This window comes from Triticum urartu, chromosome 5A (assembly GCF_056163025.1).
Source record: "Triticum urartu cultivar PI428250 chromosome 5A, HENAU_Tu73, whole genome shotgun sequence".
Classification (NCBI taxonomy): domain Eukaryota; kingdom Viridiplantae; phylum Streptophyta; class Magnoliopsida; order Poales; family Poaceae; genus Triticum; species Triticum urartu.
Window position 1 is genome coordinate 96,481,487 of NC_141877.1, and position 23,860 is coordinate 96,505,346.

The following is a 23,860-nucleotide window of genomic DNA, read 5'->3' on the forward strand; positions in this document are numbered from 1 at the left end:
ATGATTTGCAAAATACTACCAGGACTAAGTTCATGATAAATTTAAGTTCAATTAATCAAATTAATTAAAGAACTCCCACTTAGATAGACATCCCTCTAATCCTCTAAGTGATTACGTGATCCAAATCAACTAAACCATAACCGATCATCACGTGAGATGGAGTAGTTTTCAATGGTGAACATTGTTATGTTGATCATATCTACTATATGATTAACGCTCGACCTTTCGGTCTCCGTGTTCCGAGGCCATATCTGTATATGCTTTGCTCGTCAAGTATAACCTGAGTATTCCGCTTGTGCAACTGTTTTGCACCCGTTGTAGATGAAGGTAGAACCTATCACACCCGATCATCACGTGGTGTCTCAGCACGAAGAACTTTCGCAACGGTGCATACTCAGGGAGAACACTTCTTGATAATTTAGTGAGAGATCATCTTATAATGCTACCGTCAATCAAAGCAAGATAAGATGCATAAAAGGATAAACATCACATGCAATCAATATAAGTGATATGATATGGCCATCATCATCTTGTGCTTGTGATCTCCATCTTTGAAGCACCGTCGTGATCACCATCGTCACCGGCGTGACACCTTGATCTCCATCGTAGCATCGTTGTCGTCTCGCCAAGCTTGTGCTTCCATGACTATCACTACCGCTTAGTAATAAAGTAAAGCATTACATCGCGATTTCATTGCATACAATAAAACGACAACCATAAGGCTCCTACCAGTTGCCGATAACTCGGTTACAAAACATGATCATCTCATACAATAAAATTCAGCATCATGTCTTGACCATATCACATCCCAACATGCCCTGCAAAAACAAGTTAGACGTTCTCTACTTTGTTGTTGCAAGTTTTACGTGGCTACTACGGGCTTAAGCAAGAACCAATCTCACCTACGCATCAAAACCACAACAATAGTTTGTCAAATAGACTCCGTTTTAACCTTCGCAAGGACCGGGCGTAGCCACACTTGGTTCAACTAAAGTTGGAGAGACAGTCGCCCGCAAGCCACCTATGTGCAAAGCACGTCGGGGGAACCGGTCTCGCGTAAGCGTACGCGTAATGTTGGTCCGGGTCGTCTCGTCCAACAATGCCGCCGAACCAAAGTATGACATGCTGGTAGGCAGTATGACTTATATCGCCCACAACTCACTTGTGTTCTACTCGTGCATATAACATCAACATAAATAACCTAGGCTCGGATGCCACTGTTGGGTTTCGTAGTAATTTCAAAAAATTTCCTACGCACACGCAAGATCATGTGATGCATAGCAACGAGAGGGGAGAGTGTTGTCTACGTACCCACGCAGACCGACTGCGGAAGCATTGACACAACGTAGAGGAAGTAGTCGTACGTCTTCACGATCCAACCGATCAAGCACCGAAACTACGGCACCTCCGAGTTCGAGCACACGTTCAGCTCGATGACGATCCCCGGACTCCGATCCAGCAAAGTGTCGGGGAAGAGTTCCGTCAGCACGACGGCGTGGTGACGATCTTGATGCACTACAGCAGCAGGGCTTCGCCTAAACTCCGCTACAGTATTATCGAGGAATATGGTGGCTGGGGGCACCGCACACGGCTAAGGAATAGATCACGTGGATCAACTTGTGTGTTCTAGGGTGCCTCTGCCTACGTATATAAAGGACTAGAGGGGGGAGGCTGGCCGGCCAAGGTGTGGCGCGCCAGGAGAGTCCTACTCCCTCTGGGAGTAGGATTCCCCCCCCCCAATCCTAGTTGGAATAGGATTCGCGGAGGGGGAAAAGAGAGAGAGGGGGCCGACCACCTTTCCTAGTCCTAATAGGACTAGGGGAAGGGGGAGGCGCACAGCCCATGTAGGGCTGCCTCTTCTCTTTTCCACTAAGGCCCATCATGGCCCATTTAGCTCCCGGGGGGTTCCGGTAACCTTCCCGGTACTCCGGTAAAATCCCGATTTCACCCGGAACACTTCCGATATCCAAACATAAGCTTCCAATATATCAATCTTTACGTCTCGACCATTTCGAGACTCCTCGTCATGTCCGTGATCACATCCGGGACTCCGAACAACCTTCGGTACATCAAAATGCATAAACTCATAATATAACTGTCATCGTAACCTTAAGCGTGCGGACCCTACGGGTTCGAGAACAATGTAGACATGACCGAGACACGTCTCCGGTCAATAACCAATAGCGGGACCTGGATGCCCATATTGGCTCCTACATATTCTACGAAGATCTTTATCGGTCAGACCGCATAACAACATACGTTTGTCCCTTTGTCATCGGTATGTTACTTGCCCGAGATTCGATCGTCGGTATCCAATACCTAGTTCAATCTCGTTACCGGCAAGTCTCTTTACTCGTTCTGTAATACATCATCTCGCAACTAACTCATTAGTTGCAATGCTTGCAAGGCTTATGTGATGTGCATTACCGAGAGGGCCCAGAGATACCTCTCCGACAATCGGAGTGACAAAACCTAATCTCGAAATACGCCAACCCAACATGTACCTTTGGAGACACCTGTAGTACTCCTTTATAATCACCCAGTTACGTTGTGACGTTTGGTAGTACCCAAAGTGTTCCTCCGGTAAACGGGAGTTGCATAATCTCATAGTTATAGGAACATGTATAAGTCATGAAGAAAGCAATAGCAACATACTAAACGATCAGGTGCTGAACTAATGGAATGGGTCATGTCAATCAGATCATTCAACTAATGATGTGACCTCGTTAATCAAATAACAACTCTTTGTCTATGGTTAGGAAACATAACCATCTTTGATTAACGAGCTAGTCAAGTAGAGGCATACTAATGACACTCTGTTTGTCTATGTATTCACACATGTATTATGTTTCCGGTTAATACAATTCTAGCATGAATAATAAACATTTATCATGAAATAAGGAAATAAATAATAACTTTATTATTGCCTCTAGGGCATATTTCCTTCACCTAGATCACGTTCTAAATTCTAGGTAGTTCCTAACAGCATTGGAGGTGGGAAACAAACACAGTACGTGCACATGGGAGAAGGGCAACTCCGATGTGCCGATGCAAACAGATGCAGTTTTTGTCTTTCTTATTTGTTTTTTAGTAGGTTGAAGACACAATGTATAGTTGTGTCTGTTTAAATCTGGTCTGTGTGTTCAACCAGCCGGCGTATTTCTTTCACGCAGCCGAATTTTGCTACAAAATTAAATCAAAATTTACGATGAGCGTACATAGTTCATGCCAACGATCATAATTTATATCGGTGTACGTGCAGCGGCCGACATATCTGCTAGCCTATAAAAAAATCATCATAGTTCATGCCAGCACACACAAAAAGGCCATGGTTCATACATCTCGCCATAGTTCATGCCGACATATAAAAATGATGGCGCTCTCGGCCATAATTCAACCATCTAGCTCGAGCATCTTCTTTTGCCTCTTCTCGAATCAGACGCCTCTCCTTAGAACATCTTGCTCAAGTCTACCGTCATGATCTTCACTTCCTTCGTCATTAGTTTGAGCCTCACCTCCTTTGCTTTTATGCTTGCGGTGCTCTCCTTGATCTCAAGCTTCTGCTTTTGAATGTTCTCTTCGATCTCGAGTTTCTTCTTTTGGACGTTCTCTTCGATCTTGAGTTTCTTCTTTTGTATCTCGATGTACTCCTTCATTTGCTCCTCTTCTCTCTTACTTCCATTTGGGTCATGAACCTTGCAAAGTTTCTTGCAAGGCGAATGTCCCCGCCTTCTCATCCAACTTAGAGTTGATCTTCCCCCTCAGCCGCTTCTCTCCTTCACCATGCTCAACGACGGACGCCGACCCTTCATTCTTCTTTTTCGGCGGCATATTGCTCCCTAAACTTTGGGCAATCGCAAATGATCGTCCAACAATGGGTGAGGGTGAATGGCTTGTCCTCATGTTGGGCCTTGAAGGCTCCAAAGCTTGGTATGCCTACAAACGAGAATAAAGACAAAAATGTACCTTCATATGCAATGGACATAAAAGCATCAATCAACAAGATACACACATATGAAACAAGAAGAAGGAATTTTATACCATGTCTTTGATGTCTAGGCCACTCATAGGACGTCCTTGGATCCTCTCAGGGATGCCACAAACTTATTGCTCTCTTGCTAGATGATCCACCACCTCTTTGAGATTGACACGTCACCACGGTTGCTCTCAAACTTGTAGGTCGGGGACTTCCTACGTTCATGAAAGTACGTATGAACTCTCGTCAAAATGTTGATCCTTTTTGCTCGGCGGCAATCTTGGGATCTTGTCCAATTTCCTTCCAACCTTCGCAGATCAACTTATCCTTATCCTCTGTGTATGCTTTCGTCTGAATGCTTTGCCTCCTCCTCTTTTGTGCATTGTCTTGGTTGTGAGCACATATGCATAAAAAGCCCCCCCTCGATGTCCACATTGTCTTCTTGCCATTGGTCGCCTTGGTCGTCGGTGTTTTCTTGGTTGTCGTGGCTGTCCATGCCCTCTTGGCTTTACGTGAAGTGGTTACGGCCGTCTTGGCTTTGGGTCTCATCGACATTGTATGCTTGGCCGCCCTCCTAAATGATGTCCTCCATGAAATCGTTGTAGTAGGACAGGTCTTCATGCGTGGATGTCGGGGCCAGCGTATCGTTGCGGGCGTCAGGAAGGTTGCCAGTAGGAATCTCCCATGGTCGCTTCCCTTTGCGCCTCGGTGGATGACCCATCGGCCATAGGTGTGGCGTTGAGGTTGATGGCCACGACCATGGGAGTGGATGACGCGATCACAATCACTTCCGGTGAGCAGTCCCGAGGTGAGGTGGAGAAGCGCGACGCGGCCGGGGCATGGGGAGGGGGGGAGGGGGAAGCCGTGCGTCTGCGGCATGGTGGAGGTACGTGGCGACTCTGGACGTGGCGGGCAGGCAGCTGACGAGTCCATGCTCGCCGCGGTCATGGCGGCGACAAGAATGGCCCGCTCGCTACGGTGGAACCCTAGCAGGAGGAGGCCTGGTGCGTGGCCTTGGTGACGAGGGCCTCATTGTCCGCAACGGCAACCTCCTATTGTGCAGCGGTGACTTTTTTTTGTCTGCCTCGACCTTCTGCCGGCCAACCTTCTTCGCCAACTCTTTGGCCCCTCTACTTCGGCGTGTATCCTTCTTGGGCTTCTTCTTGCGCATGGCGCGGGGTCGAATGGCGCGAGGCATCGTGCGTGGGATGCTGCGGCAGCCCTCGAGGCGGAGCCATCAGAATCGCTCCGGTTATAAGATGTATAGGGACTCGGATTTGTCAACTCCGATTATAAGATGCTCTAATAAACGATCCAGATCTCCCTCGTTCAAAATCCAACGGTTGTGAATGTTTGACTTGGAGTGGCCTATGAAGCTGGGTAGATAGTCGGACATAATCTTGGAGGAGATTCGAATTTCGGATGTTGGACTGGTCCGAACATTTTTTGCGAGGACGCGGGGAAAATTACTGGTTTACTGTCACCGGCTCACCGGCAAGTGAGACGAAGAGCGTACCGGTTCGCAGCGCTATGTCCTCTCTGCCCGTTCACCATTCTGTAACCCTAGCGCCGCCAGGAGCAGCCCGCGTTTCGCGCCGCCGGGCCGCCGCGACAAGCTGGCCGCCACGCCTCACCCCGCCCGAGCTCTGGCAGCACCGGGACGAGCTCCTCTTCTTCCGCCTCAGGCCGAGGTCCTTCTCTAACGCCCCGACTCCGACGGCCGTGCTCTCTGTACACAGAAAAATCGGAGAAGAAAGGAAAAGGAGAGCTCGCGCCCCTCCCCGCCGCCGCCGCAGCCATGTCTCAGAAGAAGTCGCGCGGCGGAGCCGCCGCCCGAGAAGACGCCGATGAGCTCTCGCGCTCGCCCCTCCAGGCCGTCCTCCTCGCCGACAGCTTCACGCTCAAGTTCCGCCCCATCACCCTCGAGCGCCCCAAGGTACCGCGTGCCTCCCCAAAACCATACCGCCGCCCCCTGTCCGCTCTCGCGTGCACCCTTGGCACCTGAATTGTGCTGTCCCCGCAGGTGTTGCTGCCGCTGGTGAACGTGCCCATGATCGACTACACGCTGTCCTGGTTGGAGACCGAGGGCGTTGAGGAGGTCTTCGTCTTCTGCTGTGCGCACGCGCAGCAGGTCAAGGAGCACCTGGAGGAGGCGGGCTGGACTGGGAAGCCCGCGGCCCGGGAGATGGCCGTCATGGCCGTCGAGTCGCATGATGCGATCAGTGCAGGCGATGCTCTCCGCGTCATGTACGGCCGTGGCCTTGTGAGTTTCTGACCGGCACCCTTACCGTGGATTGTGCATGACTGCAGTATTGGCTGTAGTGTCTGTTGCTGTTACTGCTTAACACTTTATCGTTGACTAGAACTTATAGTGAATTAGTGAACCTATGTGAAACTGAAGTCCGGGGAGATTTTGGCAGTGTCATTCCAGTTCATTCAATGAAGGAAAATAGATTAAAATCTTATCACTTCATGTCATTCCAGTTCACTCAAACGTCGTCCAATTAGGTACGGGTTGCCTCTATACTGTGGACTTGGGAGACAATTGCAACCAGCTAGAGATTGTGATGAAAAACATGACAATATTTCTAGTCAGAGCCAATAGCTACTACCCAGAAAAGATGTTCAAGGTTTTAACTATAACATCATACTGAAAGCATTAGTTCTTCTCAGTTTAGATATTTTTGAAGTGCTTAGCTCTGTGATTGCTGTGCCTACTTAGTAATAGTATGTCGTACAAATTACTAAGTATCAATCGGTTAAAAATTCCAGTGAGATTCTTCATATAGGATTGGCACATACTGTATCGCAGAACTGACGACACACATAGCATGTTCTGAATACAAACACGGGAAGACAAAACACAAAATGAGATAGACAAAGAGAACTCTGGAATGCATGAACCTAGTCTCAGCATCAACGTAGAAAAGGATAGTAAGATCCAAATCACGTACATGGCAAATATCTCCAATATCCTGGAGACATCTATCGGTCGTTAAGTGAAACTGAGCATGCATTTTTTTTGTCCAACTAGCTGTAGCTTGTGCCTCAATTGTTGTAACACATATGTAATGCAGTCTTATTTGCTTGTCCTGTTCTCATATGTTCACATACTGACACAGTGTGTCTGCTGCCATTTCGTTTATACTTTCAATTGTTTCCTTTTGTGTAGATAAATGGTGATTTTGTTCTCATCAGCGGTGATACAATCAGCAACATGAGCTTAAAAGAGGTTCTCCAGGAACACAAGGACAGAAGGAAAAAGGACCCACTTGCTGTTATGACTATGATTATAAAGCATTCAAAACCTTCAATCCTGACACACCAGACACGTTTGGGCAATGATGAAATTGTTATGGCGCTAGCATCTGAGACAAAGGAGCTACTTTATTATGAGGATAGGGCAGATAGCTCACACCTGTGCGTGACAATTGATAAGGATATACTGGCCAATAATCCTACTCTCCAGCTGCATAATAACATGGAGGTCTGCTTTCAAACTTGTTGATTAAATAATGGATATATGTTCTTCTCTAAGCTCATTTTTGCTATGTTACTGAGACTGTGCATATGCATTCTCTATTGCTTGCAAATCTTTCTTGTTTTATTGATCTTCATCTCCCTCTTTTTCTGACAGGATTGCTATATTGATATCTGCTCGCCGGATGTCCTTAGTCTTTTTACTGATAACTTTGACTATCAACATCTCCGGCGTCATTTTGTGAAGGGTTTACTTGTTGACGATGTAAGTCCATTCACTACCACTGGACCTATTTAATACAAGAGAACATGATGCTTGCCTTCAGAGTTTAGTGCAGTATCATGAGTGTCATCTCTGCTATCATATCTCTTCTGTAACAATCAAACGGCCTGCCAATTGTTTCAGATTATGGGATACAAAATCTATACTCATGAAATACACTCCAGCTATGCTGCAAGAATAGATAATTTCAGGAGTTATGATGCCGTGAGCAAAGATATAATACAAAGATGGACATACCCTATGGTGCCTGATGTGTTATCCTTTGGTAACTGCCATGAAATGAAACTTCACCGCCAAGGAATTTACAAGGCATCAGGTATGCGTAGTTGCATACTGAAAAGAGAACTCCGCAAAGATCTATTTCTGTACCTTGTTTGATATCATTCCTTGATTCATTCGTCAAAATCTAGATGAATTTGTCAACTCAATATGCTTGATTTGGAATGAAGAAATGGTCTCAGATATTAGTTGATAATATTATCAAAATGCTTTGTCAAGGTACATCGGCTGTTTTAAACTGTGGTTTTTGGGGCATGATTTTGACCTGTCATTTAGGAAGCATCTTCCATTCCTGTAAATTATATAACATCACCTTTCCATATGAACTTTTCACATGAATCACGTCTTCTCTAGATGTAACATTGTCGCATTCTGCACAAATTGGTGCGAATTCTGTTATTGGCAATGCAACAAGTATTGGAGAGCAGTGCAAGATATCGAATTCGGTAATTGGGGAAGGTTGCAGTATTGGGAAAAACGTTCTCATTCACGGTTCGTATATATGGGATAATGTCATAATTGAAGATGGATGCAAAGTGAGTAACTCCTTAGTCTGTGATGATGTGCATCTAAGGGCAGGGGCAATTGTTGAGCCTGGCTGCATATTGTCGTTTAAGGTATGTTGCTATAGATTATGTTTTTATGCTATCCATTTTTCTTCTAGGAACAGATTGTAAACCAGTTGTAATTTTCTATCCAGCAGCCTTGCTAATATTGATGAAATTCTTATTTGTCAGATTAAAGTTCGAAAGAATGTTGTTGTTCCTGCCTATTCAAAAGTGTCACTACTTGACAAGCCTTCAAATGAAGATAGTGATGAGGAACTTGAGTATGCTGACACCAATTCTGGAGTTACAGATAGTGCACGTAAGCCTGCATACCGTAAAATTTCCATTCTTGTTCATACATGCCTTTCCAATTTGTTCTTATGGTTATTTGGACCTGTATCACTCACGTTTTACTTAGCAAACTGGATTTCTGTATTTCAGCCTTTTCCAGCACTAGGAGTAATGCCGACCACCCTACCATCTTATCGGAAGATGATGACTTAGGGGCATCTGAGGTATTCTTCTATTCTTAGATGGCACAGTGATTTTTGCAATGTGTGCTTCCCATTACTGTGTTAGTTGTCGGGATTATCTCTAGGCACCCTGGTGATACATTTGTCATGTCTTGATCTTATAATCATTGTGGTTGCTGTCTTTGATATTGCTTAGACTGGTACCTCTGGTGTCCTTGGTTACATATGGGCAAGTGGTGATACTGGAAATCTGGAGGAGTGGAGACAATCAATTGCTCCAATTCCTAAAGAAAAACTTCAAGAGTTGCAGCATGCTGTTTCTGTTGACGGTGATGTTGGATCAGAAGAAGACTTGAACAACCGTCCATTTGAAGCAGACCGCGACAATGATTCGGAGATCAGTGTGATTGAGGATGATGATTATACTAAGTTTGAGAAAGAGGTTAGTAGCATATAATTGGGATTCTCATACTCTTATTTATTTTTCAGTTTACTGATTGGTTTACCCTACGTAGGTTGAAGAGACTTTCCAACGGGCAGTTGATGGGGTTCATCAAGATAATTTGATACTGGAAATCAACGCGCTCAGGTGTAAGCTCTTTTCTTTCCCACTGACGTATGTGTGACTGTCTAAATGTATACAACTATAACACGTCAGTCATCCTTTGAGTATGGTTTATCCTGGACAACATTTTATTTACGGGTAACATGCTGTAGTTTTCATTTTCTTTTTGAGGCAGTAATGATACACAAGCAGATGAAAGGGCAGTTTTTTTTGCAGAAGATATTTTATTTCATGGAAAATAATTAAAATATACATATCATGATAAGATACAATCACTTCTTTTCATATGGAACATTGAATGAACAAGTCATATTCCACATTATTTATTCTGCAGGAATATTGCACTAATGCTTCACACACCATCTAAATTCTAAAACTGCAAACTGTTTCGCACTGCCAATGTTCATTAAGCATGTGAATTTAGATTAAGTTTCCCAAGCACTAGTTTTGCTTGTATACACTATAGAGTATGAAAGTTGTTTGCTGTGTATCCAATTTGATGGCTTGGCCATAATAAACTAGTCTCTTTGATTTCCGTTCAGAACTTCAGATGCTTTTTGAGCTGCCTAGTCAAAGTTACATCAATAGGTGCAGCTATTTTAATATAATTGTTTTGTCTATTCAACCTTCAGATCATCGATGTAGCATGCCCATTCTGTAGTTTTGTCTATCTTGTTATTATAGTCATCAGGCTGATTGCGTTGTTTGCAATTTTGTGTTTATTTTTCAGGTTGTCTTATAGCCTTCAACACGCAGATTGTGCTGGAGCAGTTTTCTATTCAATAATGAGGGCTGCATTAGTTGCTGCACAATCTACTAATGGTATGATTTCTTGGGCACTTTGTAGTTTTGTGAACCATGGTGGACTTAAAATTGGGATAACTATTTGATCATTAGCTAAGATATTTGGGTGTTTAATCGTAACAGAAATGAACCAGTTTACAGAGGAGCTTAGCTTGGATATTTGGTTATGCAGGATGTTCATAGGATTTTGCATTATACATCACATTCCTTTATTCCAAACATGAAAGTTTCATTCTTACTTGGGAACTTTGGGGTCATGCATTTTTTGATATGGTATACTTATAGCTGTTAGATTTGATATGGGATGCAAGCTTATTTGCCTTGCTTCCCCCCTCTTTATATAGATAGTCTTCTAAAGTCAACTGCGGACGCACTTACCAAGTGGAAGGATCTTTTACGCAATTACACCAAGACAGTTGATGAGGAGGTATGGCTTGACGATATACTGGATAAATCCCTTGAAATCTGCATGAATAGCATATGCCTGAAAAATTGAACTTGGTTCTGCAGAAGTACTGTCAGGTTTAATGATTTTAAAATGTTGTTGTGTCCAGTGTGTTCATTGTCAGGTTTAATCATGTCAGTTTTCTTCAATATTTGAGTCTGGGTTTCTTTATTAGCTATTTTGAGACTACAAATTATAACTGAGGTTATCATATAAGTTGACCTGGTGAGATTTTGATCTACACAATGGGTATGTACTCCATGTAGTATGGTGGTTGTGGTGATTTGAGTTCAAGTTGTTGTGTTGTTGCATGACAGACTGTTGGAAGGGCCTCTACTGTGATTGTTAAGTTTTAGGTCCAGTTTGAAAACAGGATTTCCTCATGGATTTTCACGAATGAAGCATGCACTCTGAGCCTCAGACCGGATTTCTCTTTTTTCATGGAAGTTCCTGTGTTATTTTGCGGTGTTTTTGTCCTTTGATATTTAACATGAGCTAAATGAATCATTCCGTGATGGTGACGCAGATGGAAATACTATTGAAGTTTGAGGAAATGTGTCAAGAGATAACAAAAGAATTTTCTCCACTGTTTTCGAAGGTAAAGAGCTATTCAGTTACAGACAGGTTATTTTTATGGATATACGTAGTCTTGTTTGCACTACTGGGTGGTATGTACTCTATTTTGGAATTGATGAAGTCCTGTTTTCGTTGGTTCTGACAATCTGCTATTGAATGCAGATCTTGCCTTACCTCTATGATAAGGAGATAGTTAGTGAAGATGCAATTTTGAGATGGGCGGAAGAAAAAGAAAATGCCGACGAGCCGGATAAAATTTTCGTTAAACAGTCTGATGTTTTTATTCAGGTATATGTGCTGCACTTGGTCGAGTTGTCCCTTCTCATTTTGCGTGAGATTTATTTTGCCAGTTTCTCATGGCTTATTTTTATTTCTGTAGTTGCTTTCCCTGGTCCTAAATCCTTTTGTCTTAGGGAATGGTTTACACTTGACTATTTAATATCTAACTCCTATATTGACACAAGTTTAGAATTGTATTTTTGATAACTCGTGGTATGATTAGGCTTGTAGCATGTGTTTGGTTGACAGGACAAAAACTCAAAACATTATGATATGAATTGTCTGAAGTATACTAGTAGTAATAATTTGTCATTTCCTTGGCAGTGGCTCAAGGAAGCTGAAGAGGAAGATGAAGATGACGAGGAAGAAGAGTAGAGTTGGAGATGGTTCATACTTGCATCCTTTTGCAAGCTTGGAGAGGAACACTGATTTGGGTGGTTTCCCAGTGGGAAAGTTTTGGAAGTTTGGATTTGCCTGTACTCCAATTTTGTTCCTAACCAATCGGAGGAAAAAAGAGAGAACAGAGCCGTGGGATGAACGACCGCAGAGTGTGTATTTTTATTTTATTTTTTGCGGCTGGATAACCCTTCTCTCCTTGCATACATGGTCTACCTTTTTTTTTTCTTGACAGCTGCATATATGGTCTACCTACTGTCCATGCGTGTGTTCCTTTGCGGCATGCGTGTGTTCCTTTACCAAGTGCATATCCAGTGCTATACTGGGATTTACATGCCCCTGTGCTACCAGGAAGCCTGAACCGTTTGATCTTCGATCCAAGGAACATAGATGAAGTCCATGGAAAATTGCAGAAAACATCCTAAAGAGTTGTGTGGTCACACACAGAAGCAGCTCATTGATGTTCATGACCCAAGCTTCCGGGAGCACGGGATCATATGACTTCCGGTAGCACTGTATATTTTCTTGGACATAGATCCGAGTGAAGTCTGAAAAAAAGCTTGAACTCATGGGTCCGTCGAAATCAAACCTTGACCTCCTAATTCCTCAAAGTGGCACACTACATATTAATTCCGGTTAACCTTAACCCTAAACTTGCCTGGCGTATTTTTCAGAGATGACAGAGCGGTTTAGCTTGGATTGATAATTGATCCATGCACGTGGATATTTTTCAGAACAGAGCAGTTTACTGACCAAAGCTGGGATTGATAATTGATCCAAGCAAGATATTTCCCCTCGCTCCTGTGCTGCTCCCCGAACTCCCCCCCCCCCCCCCCCCCCCCCTTGACGGTGGCTGAGGCTGCTTGGTGGTCCGACAGGGCTTGGACTCTGCCGGGCAGTGTGGCACACCGGGTGGAACCTCCGCCACGGGATGTTGGCCGAGGCCAGAGATGGTGACCCCTCACGTGCCGCGCTCTTCTAGAAGACATCGTCGGGTTGTGCTGTTTGTCTTGTTCTAGTTTCCGGTCGGTGAGACGAGTGGTGGTTGCGTGGTGTGGTGGTCGCTTCTACTTGGTCATGGCGGGAGGGCTTCGTGGAAGGTGTGCGGGTCAATGGAGGTGCAATGCGTGAGGGTGTGGTGTTGGGCGATGCTCCGGGCGAAAGCTTGCCGGGTTCTTATCGGCTGACGGTGTCGGCCGTCGTGTCACCTTCTTGGAGGGGTCGTCATGGAGTCCATCCCCTACACACCCTCGGTTCGAGCTCTTCGGGTGAAAGCTTAAGGCCCATCGGGTTAGGCGACAGCGTCGGCATCGTCGCTTCCTTTTTGGGGCGTCACCCTGAAGAGCATTGGATCCCATTTGAGCGCTCCTTTGGCTGGACGCTCACAGCATTGTGGTCGACAGTTGTCCATCCGGCAATGTGGACGTTGCATGACTTCTTGTGTGACAATGATGGCGACTTTAGGCGAAGATGTGCTGCAGCTGAGCTTTGGTAGTCAGTCTCATTCGCCATGTTCGAGGGGTCGTCGTGCCTCACTTGTCTTAGATGCAGAGGAGGTGTCTCCGCGGTGACGATGACACGATATGGGTGGTTGGTTTCGGTGCCAGCTCGGTGCAAGCTCAACGTTTTTCCCCTTCAATGCTCATCGACAAAGTCAGAGCTGCCTGGTCGTCGGCGGGTGCGGTGGATTGTTTGGAATCGGCTGACGTAGGCCTTGACGCTTGTTTGCGGTGAGGGCTATATCGATGGTCATTGAGGGTGGAGTCAGAGTCGCCCTCGCGGAGATATGATGACGATGGCATTGGATTGCAACCTCGACAACGTTTTTTTCCTCGACGGCGTGTGTCCGTTCTTGTGTGGGTTGCGAGGTCGCCCTGTGTGCCTTGTTTTTGCGGGCGTGTTGTGATAATTTTTGATCGATTTTTCGTTAATTAACCGAGCAACTCTCTTTGACCTTTCTTAATGAATCGGGCCTTAAGGGATTGCATTTCAAAAAAAATTGATCCAAGCACATGGGCTATCTGATGGGGCTTGATTTTGGAAGCGAGTAGTTTACTTGACAAAAGATGGGATTGATAAATGACCTAATCCCCTTAATTGGACCGCTTTCCACACATTACTTACCACTTTAATTTGCACGGCCCTCTAGTGGGCCCCGGGTACACCCTTCATTAACACAACAGAATGCAAACCATCAAACACCCAATACAATGTGGTAAATGATCCTATCTTGTTTTTTGTGGGTGAAAAAATAGATGAGGTTCAAGTTCCCTATGACATGCCAAGTGAGAAATTTAAAATCAGGTGCTAAGTCCTTGAGCTCTAGTTAATAAACTTATTTGAGGTGATTTGGGAGGGGCATACAAATTTGTGATGATAAATTGTCTAGTGGAGGTTTGACTGGCTATAGAGATGGAGTTGGAGAATTGGCCGTTGGAGTGTGAGATGATGGAGAAAATATTAGAGTTGAGGGTTGACTAGGCATGTCGAAGGCAAGCATTGCAGGATCGATTTCTCGGATGAGAGCACTTGACTTGAGACATATCTAATGGCCAGGATGAAGACTGTGATGAGAGATTTTGGTGTCCTAAATAAGAGAGGCCTATATGATGTGTATGAGTTCTTCACTAACAAGTTTGTGATTCAGAAGAGCATCAACTTTTCACACTTTGACAACAACCAACCCATTTCACTTTGCAAGAGTGAAGCGACTTGTCACATATTTTGGTATGGTCTCCATTATGTCTCATAGAAGGACTTTGACATTGAGCTTGTGATGCAGTTCTTTGCTATAGTGCATTTTGGCATAGATGACCATCTGACCTCAACCTGGATGACAAGGAACCAGAAGAAGTTTGCTCCGCTTGCAAGGCTTGATGGAGTGTTGTGCTATGACTATTCAGAGGGTGCTGGCAATGAGTGGAGAATTCACATTGACTGCCAATGTAGAACGAGGCGTTCATTGATCTTTATCCAACAAAGGCACACTATCATGGTTTTGTCAGGCAGATGGGCTAGTGTGAGGACTTAGTCGTGAGGCCATCACAATGAATGGGGTTGGTCGGAATCGAGAGACGCGAGGTTTTACCCAGGTTCGGCCCCTCGCGGTGGAGGTAAAAGGCTACATCCTGCTTGATTGATATTGATGATGATGATGATGATCTCGATTACAAGGGCGGTGTTTCGCTCCCTCTATCTCGAGAGCATCTACTTTTATCTTGTCCGTCTATCTAAAAACTTGTCCCTCTTGGGGTGCCCTGCCCCTCCTTATATAAGTTGAAGGGGTGGCTTACATGTAGAGTCCTAGTAGGATTAGGACTAGTCTATTTTCTTATTTACAAGTGGAATTGTAGTCCAGATATGGCTTCCCTTGTAAGGGAAATATTCCTTATGCCTTTTCTCTAAAGCCGGCCCACCAAATACCGTACCTTGAGCCGGTCTTCTCACGAGCCGCCTTCTAGGCCTTGGGCCTTGTCATTCGTCTGACCCGCCCTCTAGTTTACTAGTGAGTCGCCAAGTTTGGTCGGGTCATACTTCAGGCCGGGTTATACCGCGGGGTATATCCCCGACATTGGCCCCCAGTTAATTTGGATTTATCCATGTTAAACTTATCACGCAAAACAAAAACAAATTTGACAGGTTGTACACAGGGTCGAAGGTTCTACTGAGCCGGCATCTGTTCATCCTTAAGTCCTTGTCATTTCTTTCTGTGAAAACACTTAACCGAGTCAATATTTGCCGGTTCGTGCAATTCTTGATTTATTCCATATCATGTCGCTTCGTTATATTCAAGGGAATCCCTCCTGTAAAGTTCAAGTCTCTTTGTTATAGCAGTAGGCCAGCTTTAAAATCAATTTGCTGACATTGGTTTCTTGCAGAAAATTGTTGGAAAAACTAATCCATTGGACTCGGCTTCCAATGCTCTGGCTTTGACAAAAATATTTGGACTTAAGATATTCATCTGATTTTCAACCGGCTTGAGGATGTAGATCTTGCCGAGTTGCAATTCGCCGAAATTGCCAAGTTATAGAAATTGAACATACCGGGTCATGATTGTTACAGACGCCGGGTCATATAATTGGTCTTCCTGAGTTCTTCAGGCCAAGTCCTTATACCTTGTGATGACTTGGTGCTTGCTTTTCTAAATATAGCTGGCTTGCTCAAAACCGAGAACTTGAAGGTGTACCTCCCTTATATGCATATCACCTGTAACCCCCAAGTCTTAAGAAGGGAATGTAGTGATATCTTAAGACTTGCTTCAATATAAATGCTGCAGCCTTGGAGAAATCCACATTGTTCATCTAAGTCACTAGTCATAAACTGATCATTTTGTACTTCACATGTGTAGCCCCCAAGTGCTGGGTTGTCTTGCCTGCAGCAACCTGGGACTTGTAACTGTCTTATGCTTATACACTTCAGCTGGTGTAGCCCCCATGGGCTGGGTCATCATTATGTGATGGGGCTGGGTCTTCCAATTTGGACCTTATGACTTTGGTAAAGAACCGAATGCTGTAGTCCCCAAGGGCCGGATCGTAAGATAATACTGGGCTGGGACTTACATGTACTTCTTTAACATCATATGATGTAGCCCCCAAGCTTCGGGTCACCTTTGATATAGTGGATTAAGAATTGTGTACTTTGAATGTTTGACAGGACCAATTGGTAGCCCCCAAGGGTCGGCTCATCACTATGTGATGGGTCGGGTCTTCAATGAGGCAAGTTAAAAATGACCTCGCATTAGCCCCGAAGTGTCGTGGTGCATGCTTGCAGCGACATGGGACTTGTATACTTGATGTAATCTTTATTTAAATAATATAGCCCCCAAGTGCCGGGTCATGTGCCTGCAGCGACTCGGGACTTCCATTGTAGAATAAATCATATCCACTGTCTGGATGATATTGTTGATTGCTTGGCATATCAATATTGAAACATGCTCCTTGCTGTAAGTTGGTATTTTTGGATGAGGGAATAATAGTCATTTCTCTGAAGCGGCTTTGAAAACCTCAATCATCCAATACTGGTTATGATAACCATAATGAAAACCCAACAATGTTGGCTATTAAAGATTTGAATAATGTAACCCAGTTTGAAAACCAGTTCCTGCAACATAAACCAATATATGCATACATATATGATGCATTGTATGTGTTGGGGATCGTAGCAGAAATTTAAAATTTTCTACGCATCACCAAGATCAATCTATGGAGTAATCTAGCAACGAGGGGAAGGAGAGTGCATCTACATACCCTTGTAGATCGCTAAGCGGAAGCGTTGCAAGAACGCGAATGAAGGAGTCGTACTCGTAGCGATTCAGATCGCGGTTGATTCCGATCTAAGCGCCGAACAACGGCGCCTCCGCGTTCAACACACGTGCAGCCCGGTGACGTCTCCTACGCCTTGATCCAGCAAGGGGAGAAGGAGAGGTTGGGGAAGACTCTGTCCAGCAGCAGCACGATGGCGTGGTGGTGGTGGAGGAGCGCGGGACTCCAGCAGGGCTTCGCCAAGCCCTACGAGAGACGAGGAGGGAGAGAGGTAGGGCTGCGCCAACAGGGAGAGAACTTCGTGTGTTGGGCTGCCCCTTTGCCTCCACTATATATAGGGGGAGAGGGAGGGCAGAGCCCCCACCTAGGGTTCCCACCCCAAGGGGTGCGGCAGCCCTAGATCCCATCTAGGGTGGGGCCACAAGGGGGAGAGGGGGAGGCGCACCTAGGGTGGGCCTTAGGGCCCATCTGCCCTAGGGTTTGCCCCCTTCCCCTCTAGGAGGCGCCTTGGGCCTTGGTGGGAGGCGCCCCAGCCCACCTAGGGGCTGGTCCCTTCCCACTATTGGCCCATGTAGGCCTCCGGGGCCCGTGGCCCCTCCCGGTGGACCCCCGGACCCCTCCGGTGGTCCCGATACACTACCGGTGATGCCCGGAACACTTCCGGTGGCCAAAACCATACTTCCTATATATCAATCTTTACCTCCGGACCATTCCGTAACTCCTCGTGACGTCCGGGATCTCATCCGGGACTCCGAACAACATTCGGTAACCGCGTACATACTTTCCCTATAACCCTAGCGTCATCGAACCTTAAGTGTGTAGACCCTACGGGTTCGGAAGTCATGCAGACATGGCCGAGACAACTCTCTGATTAATAACCAACAACGGGATCTGGATACCTATATTGGCTCCCACATGCTCCATGATGATCTCATCGGATGAACCACGATGTCAAGGATTCAATCAATCCTGTATACAATTCCCTTTGTCTATCGGTACGATACTTGCCCGAGATTCGATCATCGGTATCCCGATACTGTGACGCCCTCGATGCGGCTATATCTCCCACGTGTCGAAGCACAACTTAGAGGCATAACCGCATTGAAAGCAATGTCGCAAGTGAGGTAATCTTCACACAACCCATGTAATACATAAGGGAAAGAGATACATAGTTGGCTTACACTCGCCACTTGACACAATTACATGAATAAAGCATTACATCAATCAGATAAAATCAAGGTCCGACTACGGAACCGAAATAAAAGAAGACTACCCCAAATGCTACACCGATCCCCGATCGACCCCAACTGGGCTCCACTACTGACCAACTAGAATCGAAACAACACAAAGGACAAGATCTTCATCGAGCTCCTCCTTGAGCTTGGTTGCGTCATCTACACGGTTCAACGACACCTGCAAGCTGGTTTTTGGAAGTATCTGTGAGTCACGGGGACTCAGCAATCTCACACCCTCGCGATCAAGACTATTTAAGCTCATGGGTAAGGTAAAGGTATGAGGTGGAGCTGCAGCAAGCGACTAGCATATATGGTGGCTAACATACGCAAAAGAGAGCAAGAAGAGAAGGCAAAGCACGATCGAGAAACTATGATCAAGAAGTGATCCTAGAACAACCTACGTCAAGCATTACTCCAATACCGTGTTCACTTCCCGGACTCCGCCGAGAAGAGACCATCACGGTTACAAACGCAGTTGATGTATTTTAATTAAGATAAACTTCAGGTTTTCTACAACCGGACATTAACAAATTCCCATCTGCCCATAACCGCGGGCGCGACTTTCGAAAGTTCATATCCCTGCAGGGGTGTCCCAACTTAGCCCATCACAAGCTCTCACGGTCAACGAAGGATATTCCTTCTAGCGGGAAGACCCGATTAGGCTCGGAATCCCGGTTACAAGACATTTCGACAATGGTAAAACAAGACCAACAAAGCCACCCAGATGTGCCGACAAATCCCGATAGGAGCTGCACATATCTTGTTCTCAGGGCACACCAGATGAGCAAGACGTCGGGTAAGCCAGCCCAGAGTTGCCCCTGGTAGCCTCGGACATCGCTCAGTTGGACCAACACTTAGAGAAGCACTGGCCCGGGGGGGTTAAATAAAGATGACCCTTGAGCCGGCCGACTCAAGGGAAAGAAAAAGGCTAGGTGGCAAATGGTAAAACCAATGTTGGGCCTTGCTGGAGGAGTTTTATTCAAGGCGAACTGTCAAGGGGTTCCCATTATAACCCAACCGCGTAAGGAACGCAAAATCCGGGAACATAACGCCGATATGACGGAAACTAGGGCGGTAAGAGTGGAACAAAACACCAGGCATAAGGCCGAGCCTTCCACCCTTTACCAAGTATATAGATGCATTAATTAAATAAGAGGTATTGTGATATCCCAAACAAATAATCATGTTCCAACAAGGAACAACATAGCCATGTTCCAACAAGGAACAAACTTCATCTTCACCTGCAACTAACAACGCTATAAGAGGGGCTGAGCAAAGTGGTAACATAGCCAAACAACGATTTGCTAGGACAAGGTGGGTTAGAGGCTTGGTTCGACAATATAGGAGGCATGATAAGCAAGTGGTAGGTATCGCAGCATAGGCATAGCAAAAGAGCGAGCATCTAGCAAGCAAAGATAGAAGTGATTTCGAGGGTATGGTCATCTTGCCTGAGATCCCGCAAGGAAGAAGAACGAGTCCATGAAGAAGACAAACAGACGTAGTCGAACGGGTCCTCACAAACGCGACGTTACCGGATTATCGAGAAGAAATACACCGGAAAGAAAGCAAACAACATAGTAAACAACCACCACATAAGCATGGCAAGATGCACAACCGAGTATGATGCATGTCCGGTTTAAAGAAGCATGGCATGGCAAAGTGCGCAAACAACCCTACAAATTAAGTGGAGCTCAATATGCAACGGAGTTGCATATTGAAGAAAACACCACATGACTTATTTAGTTCTCTCTCGTTTATGTACCCAACAAGATTAAATGTTGTTAGCATGGCAAGAGGTGAAGCATGACCAAACTATCTAATATAGGCACGTTTAAATGAGGCCGGAACAACAAAACAACAAGTACGGAAACTCCTCATATGCATATATTAGGTTTGGTACTGTTCTGCCCTAAACACAATTTTAGAGTTGTTAAGCATGCAAAGTGAAGCCACCATGTTAAATTAGGCAAAATTCTACCCCATTTACATATAAAGTTTATTAAATTCGGAGTTACGGTTATTTAGTTATGAATTAAAGCATTTTAGCATGGCAATTAAGCAAAACTTAAACAAACAGTAATTTAATCATTTTAAACATGGTTGAAAATTGCATATTATGAAACTAGATGAAATTCTAGTCAAATTACATATAGAGATCATCTTAATCCGGTGCACGGTTATTTAATTATGAGCAATGCAAGAAAAATGGCATTTCTATAATATGCATGTTCAGGGAAATTTAGCAAAATGTCCAAGGAAAAAAATGACCACGGGCTAAAACTGAACTGGCCCATCAGTTGGAAAAAGAAAAAAAAGGAATGGTCCCTGGGCCAGCTCACCCATGGGCTTGGCCCGGTGGGTGGAGGAGGAAGCTGGGCCGCGGGGCTTGCGGCTGGGCCTGAAGCGTGCTTGTGGCCTGAGAACAGAGAAGGGCCGGCTCGGGGCGACGCGGTCAACGGGCACGGGCGCTGCTCGTCCTCCTCTGCTCGATCGAAACAGAGGAGCTGCGCGGCGAGGGATGAAGGGCACAGGGAGGTGCGGCTCTGGCGGCTACGAGGAGGCAAACGGCGACGGGTCTAGGACGACACGAAGACGACGCCGAAGAGCTCCACGCCCACGGCGGATGGCGGAGCTGGACGGACTCGAGGGAAAGGAGGCGGCTTCAGTCGACCTGCCGACAGCGAGGCCCCGGCGAAGTACAACGAGGGCTCGCCAGAGCTCCGGTTGGTGGCGACGAACAGAAGGCGACGAGGCAGACTTGGCGCGGGCTTGACGAGGTCCTGCTGGTGGCTTGCCGGCGGCGAGGTTCAGTGGTGGCGGCGGGATCGCGAGGTGGAGGCGCGCTCGGGCGATGCTGCCTTTGCTGGCGAGGCAGCGATGCCGGACGGAACCAGAGACGGAGGAGTCGGCGGTGGAGACGCCCCAGGCGGTGGCGTTGTCTCCTCTGTTCTTGGACCAGGTCGCCGGCAGCACTGCAGCAGGTCTGACGCGAGACGAGGCGGCGAAGGCCTGGACGAGGAGGCCGCGGACGAAGGACAACGACGGTTTGAGGTGCGTGGGGCGCCCGGGCAGAGGAGCTTGAGCATCGGGCGCGCGAGAGGACCGACGATGTGGCGCCCCGATGGTCGTGCTCGCGAGGGCGAGGCAGAGGAGGCTGCGGGTGCGTGGAGGTCGAGCAGAGGAGCCCGACGGGGCTGGATCGATGGGTGGATCAGGGAAGGTGGTAGGCTCGATGGGGAAAACAAGGAAGGAGGAGGCGGCTTCGGTGGATCGGGCAGGGGAGATCCCGAGGGGGATTTGCAGTGGCGGCGCGCAGGAGGATTCGGAGGATGGGGCATCTCCCCTCAATTTCAGGGTTGGACGATATATATAGCAAAAGGATTTTCGGATAGGGGCATTTGGTTCCTCCGATGTTAATCGGACGATCCCGGATAAATAGGTTAGGGGGCCCAATTAACAAAACGGAGATGTTTTGTAGATGTTTGGGGATGTTCCGGACACAACGGTGGCGACAGTCCGGGTCGGGTCCGGGACAGCTTTTCGGACGCACGCGCAAGGGGGGTTTGATGCACTGAGCAGAGAGGGTTTCAGACCGTGCGGTCGCATCGGACAACTCCGGAAGCGAAGAGGGGAAGGAGGATGGACTAGGTGGGCTATGGCGAGACTGCGAGGGGGAGAAGAGAGAGAGAGAGGGAGGGCCCGACATCTTTTTTCCGTAGACCGAAAACGTCCGACGTTAGACCGGCTATAATGCCGCTATAGTTATCCGTTGGGGCGTCAAACGAACTCCGAATGCGATGAAATTTGACAGGCGGTCTATCTACACTATAATAAGTCCGCACGCCAACTCTCATCCCATTCCGAGAACATTATCCGGCCACTTATAAAATAATATTCGGACGTGCCGTGGGCGTGTTCGAGTGTGTATGGGCTCAGAACAGACAACGGAAGGAACTGGGAGACCAGGACGGATGCAAGTTTTGAAAACATGATGATTCAATGCACATGATGACATGATGAAATGCAACACGCAAGCAAATGACATGGCAACGCCGGCGAATAACTGGCAGACACCTGGCGCATCGGTCTCAGGGCGTCACAGATACCTTGTTCAATCTCATTACCGGCAAGTCTCTTTACTCGTTCCGTAACACATCATCCCGTGATCAACTCCTTGGTCACATTGTGCACATTATGATGATGTCCTACTGAGTGGGCCCAGAGATACCTCTCCGTTACACGGAGTGACAAATCCCAGTCTCGATTCGTGCCAACCCAACAGACACTTTCAGAGATACCCGTAGTGTACCTTTATAGCCACCCAGTTACATTGTGACGTTTGGCACACCCAAAGCACTCCTACGGTATCCGGGAGTTGCACAATCTCATGGTCTAAGAAAATGATACTTGACATTAAAAAAGCTTTAGCAGACAAACTACACGACCTTGTGCTAGGCTTAGGATTGGGTCTTGTCCATCACATCATTCTCCTAATGATGTGATCCCATTATCAACGACATCCAATGTACATGGTCAGGAAACCGTAACCATCTATTGATCAACGAGCTAGTCAACTAGAGGCTTACTAGGGACATGGTGTTGTCTATGTATCCACACATGTATCTGAGTTTCCTATCAATACAATTCTAGCATGGATAATAAATGATTATCATGAACAATGAAATATAATAATAACTAATTTATTATTGCCTCTAGGGCATATTTCCAACAGTCTCCCACTTGCACTAGAGTCACTAATCTAGTTCACATCACTATGTGATAAACACTCAAAGAGTTCTGGGTTTGATCATGTTATGCTTGTGAGAGAGGTTGTAGTCAACGGGTCTTGCCATATTCAGATCCCGATGTATTTCGCAAAACTTTATGTCATATCGTAGATGCTACTACCACGTTTCACTTGGAGCTATTCCAAATTGTTGCTCCATTATACGTATCCGGTATCTCTACTCAGAGCTATCCAGATAGGTGTTAAGCTTGCATTGACGTAACTCTTTACATCAAACTCTTTATCACCTCCATAACCGAGAAACATTTCCTTATTCCTCCAAGAATAATTTTGACCGCTATCTGGGGATCCACTCCTAGATCACCTTTGTACCCTCTTGCCAGACATGTGGCAAGGCACACATCTGGTGCGGTAGTTAGCATGGCATACCGTATAGAGCCTATGACAAAAGCATAGGGGACGATCTTCGTCCTTCCTCTTTCTTCTACCGTGGTCAATCTTCGAGTCTTACTC

General features: G+C 46.2%; 1 protein-coding gene across 1 annotated transcript; it reads left to right on the forward strand.

Annotated features, from left to right (window-relative positions):
• The first annotated feature begins 5,484 nt into the window (after positions 1 to 5,484).
• Positions 5,485 to 12,364, forward strand: LOC125508056 (translation initiation factor eIF2B subunit epsilon). Its single transcript, XM_048672622.2, has 15 exons — positions 5,485 to 5,912; positions 6,000 to 6,239; positions 7,149 to 7,463; positions 7,614 to 7,721; positions 7,863 to 8,055; positions 8,373 to 8,635; positions 8,756 to 8,885; positions 9,008 to 9,081; positions 9,236 to 9,481; positions 9,555 to 9,628; positions 10,335 to 10,426; positions 10,753 to 10,835; positions 11,380 to 11,451; positions 11,592 to 11,717; positions 12,033 to 12,364. Exons 1-15 carry the CDS (start codon positions 5,775 to 5,777, stop codon positions 12,081 to 12,083), a joined length of 2,205 nt encoding a protein of 734 aa, XP_048528579.1. The 5' UTR covers positions 5,485 to 5,774; the 3' UTR covers positions 12,084 to 12,364.
• Positions 12,365 to 23,860: the final 11,496 nt, after the last annotated feature.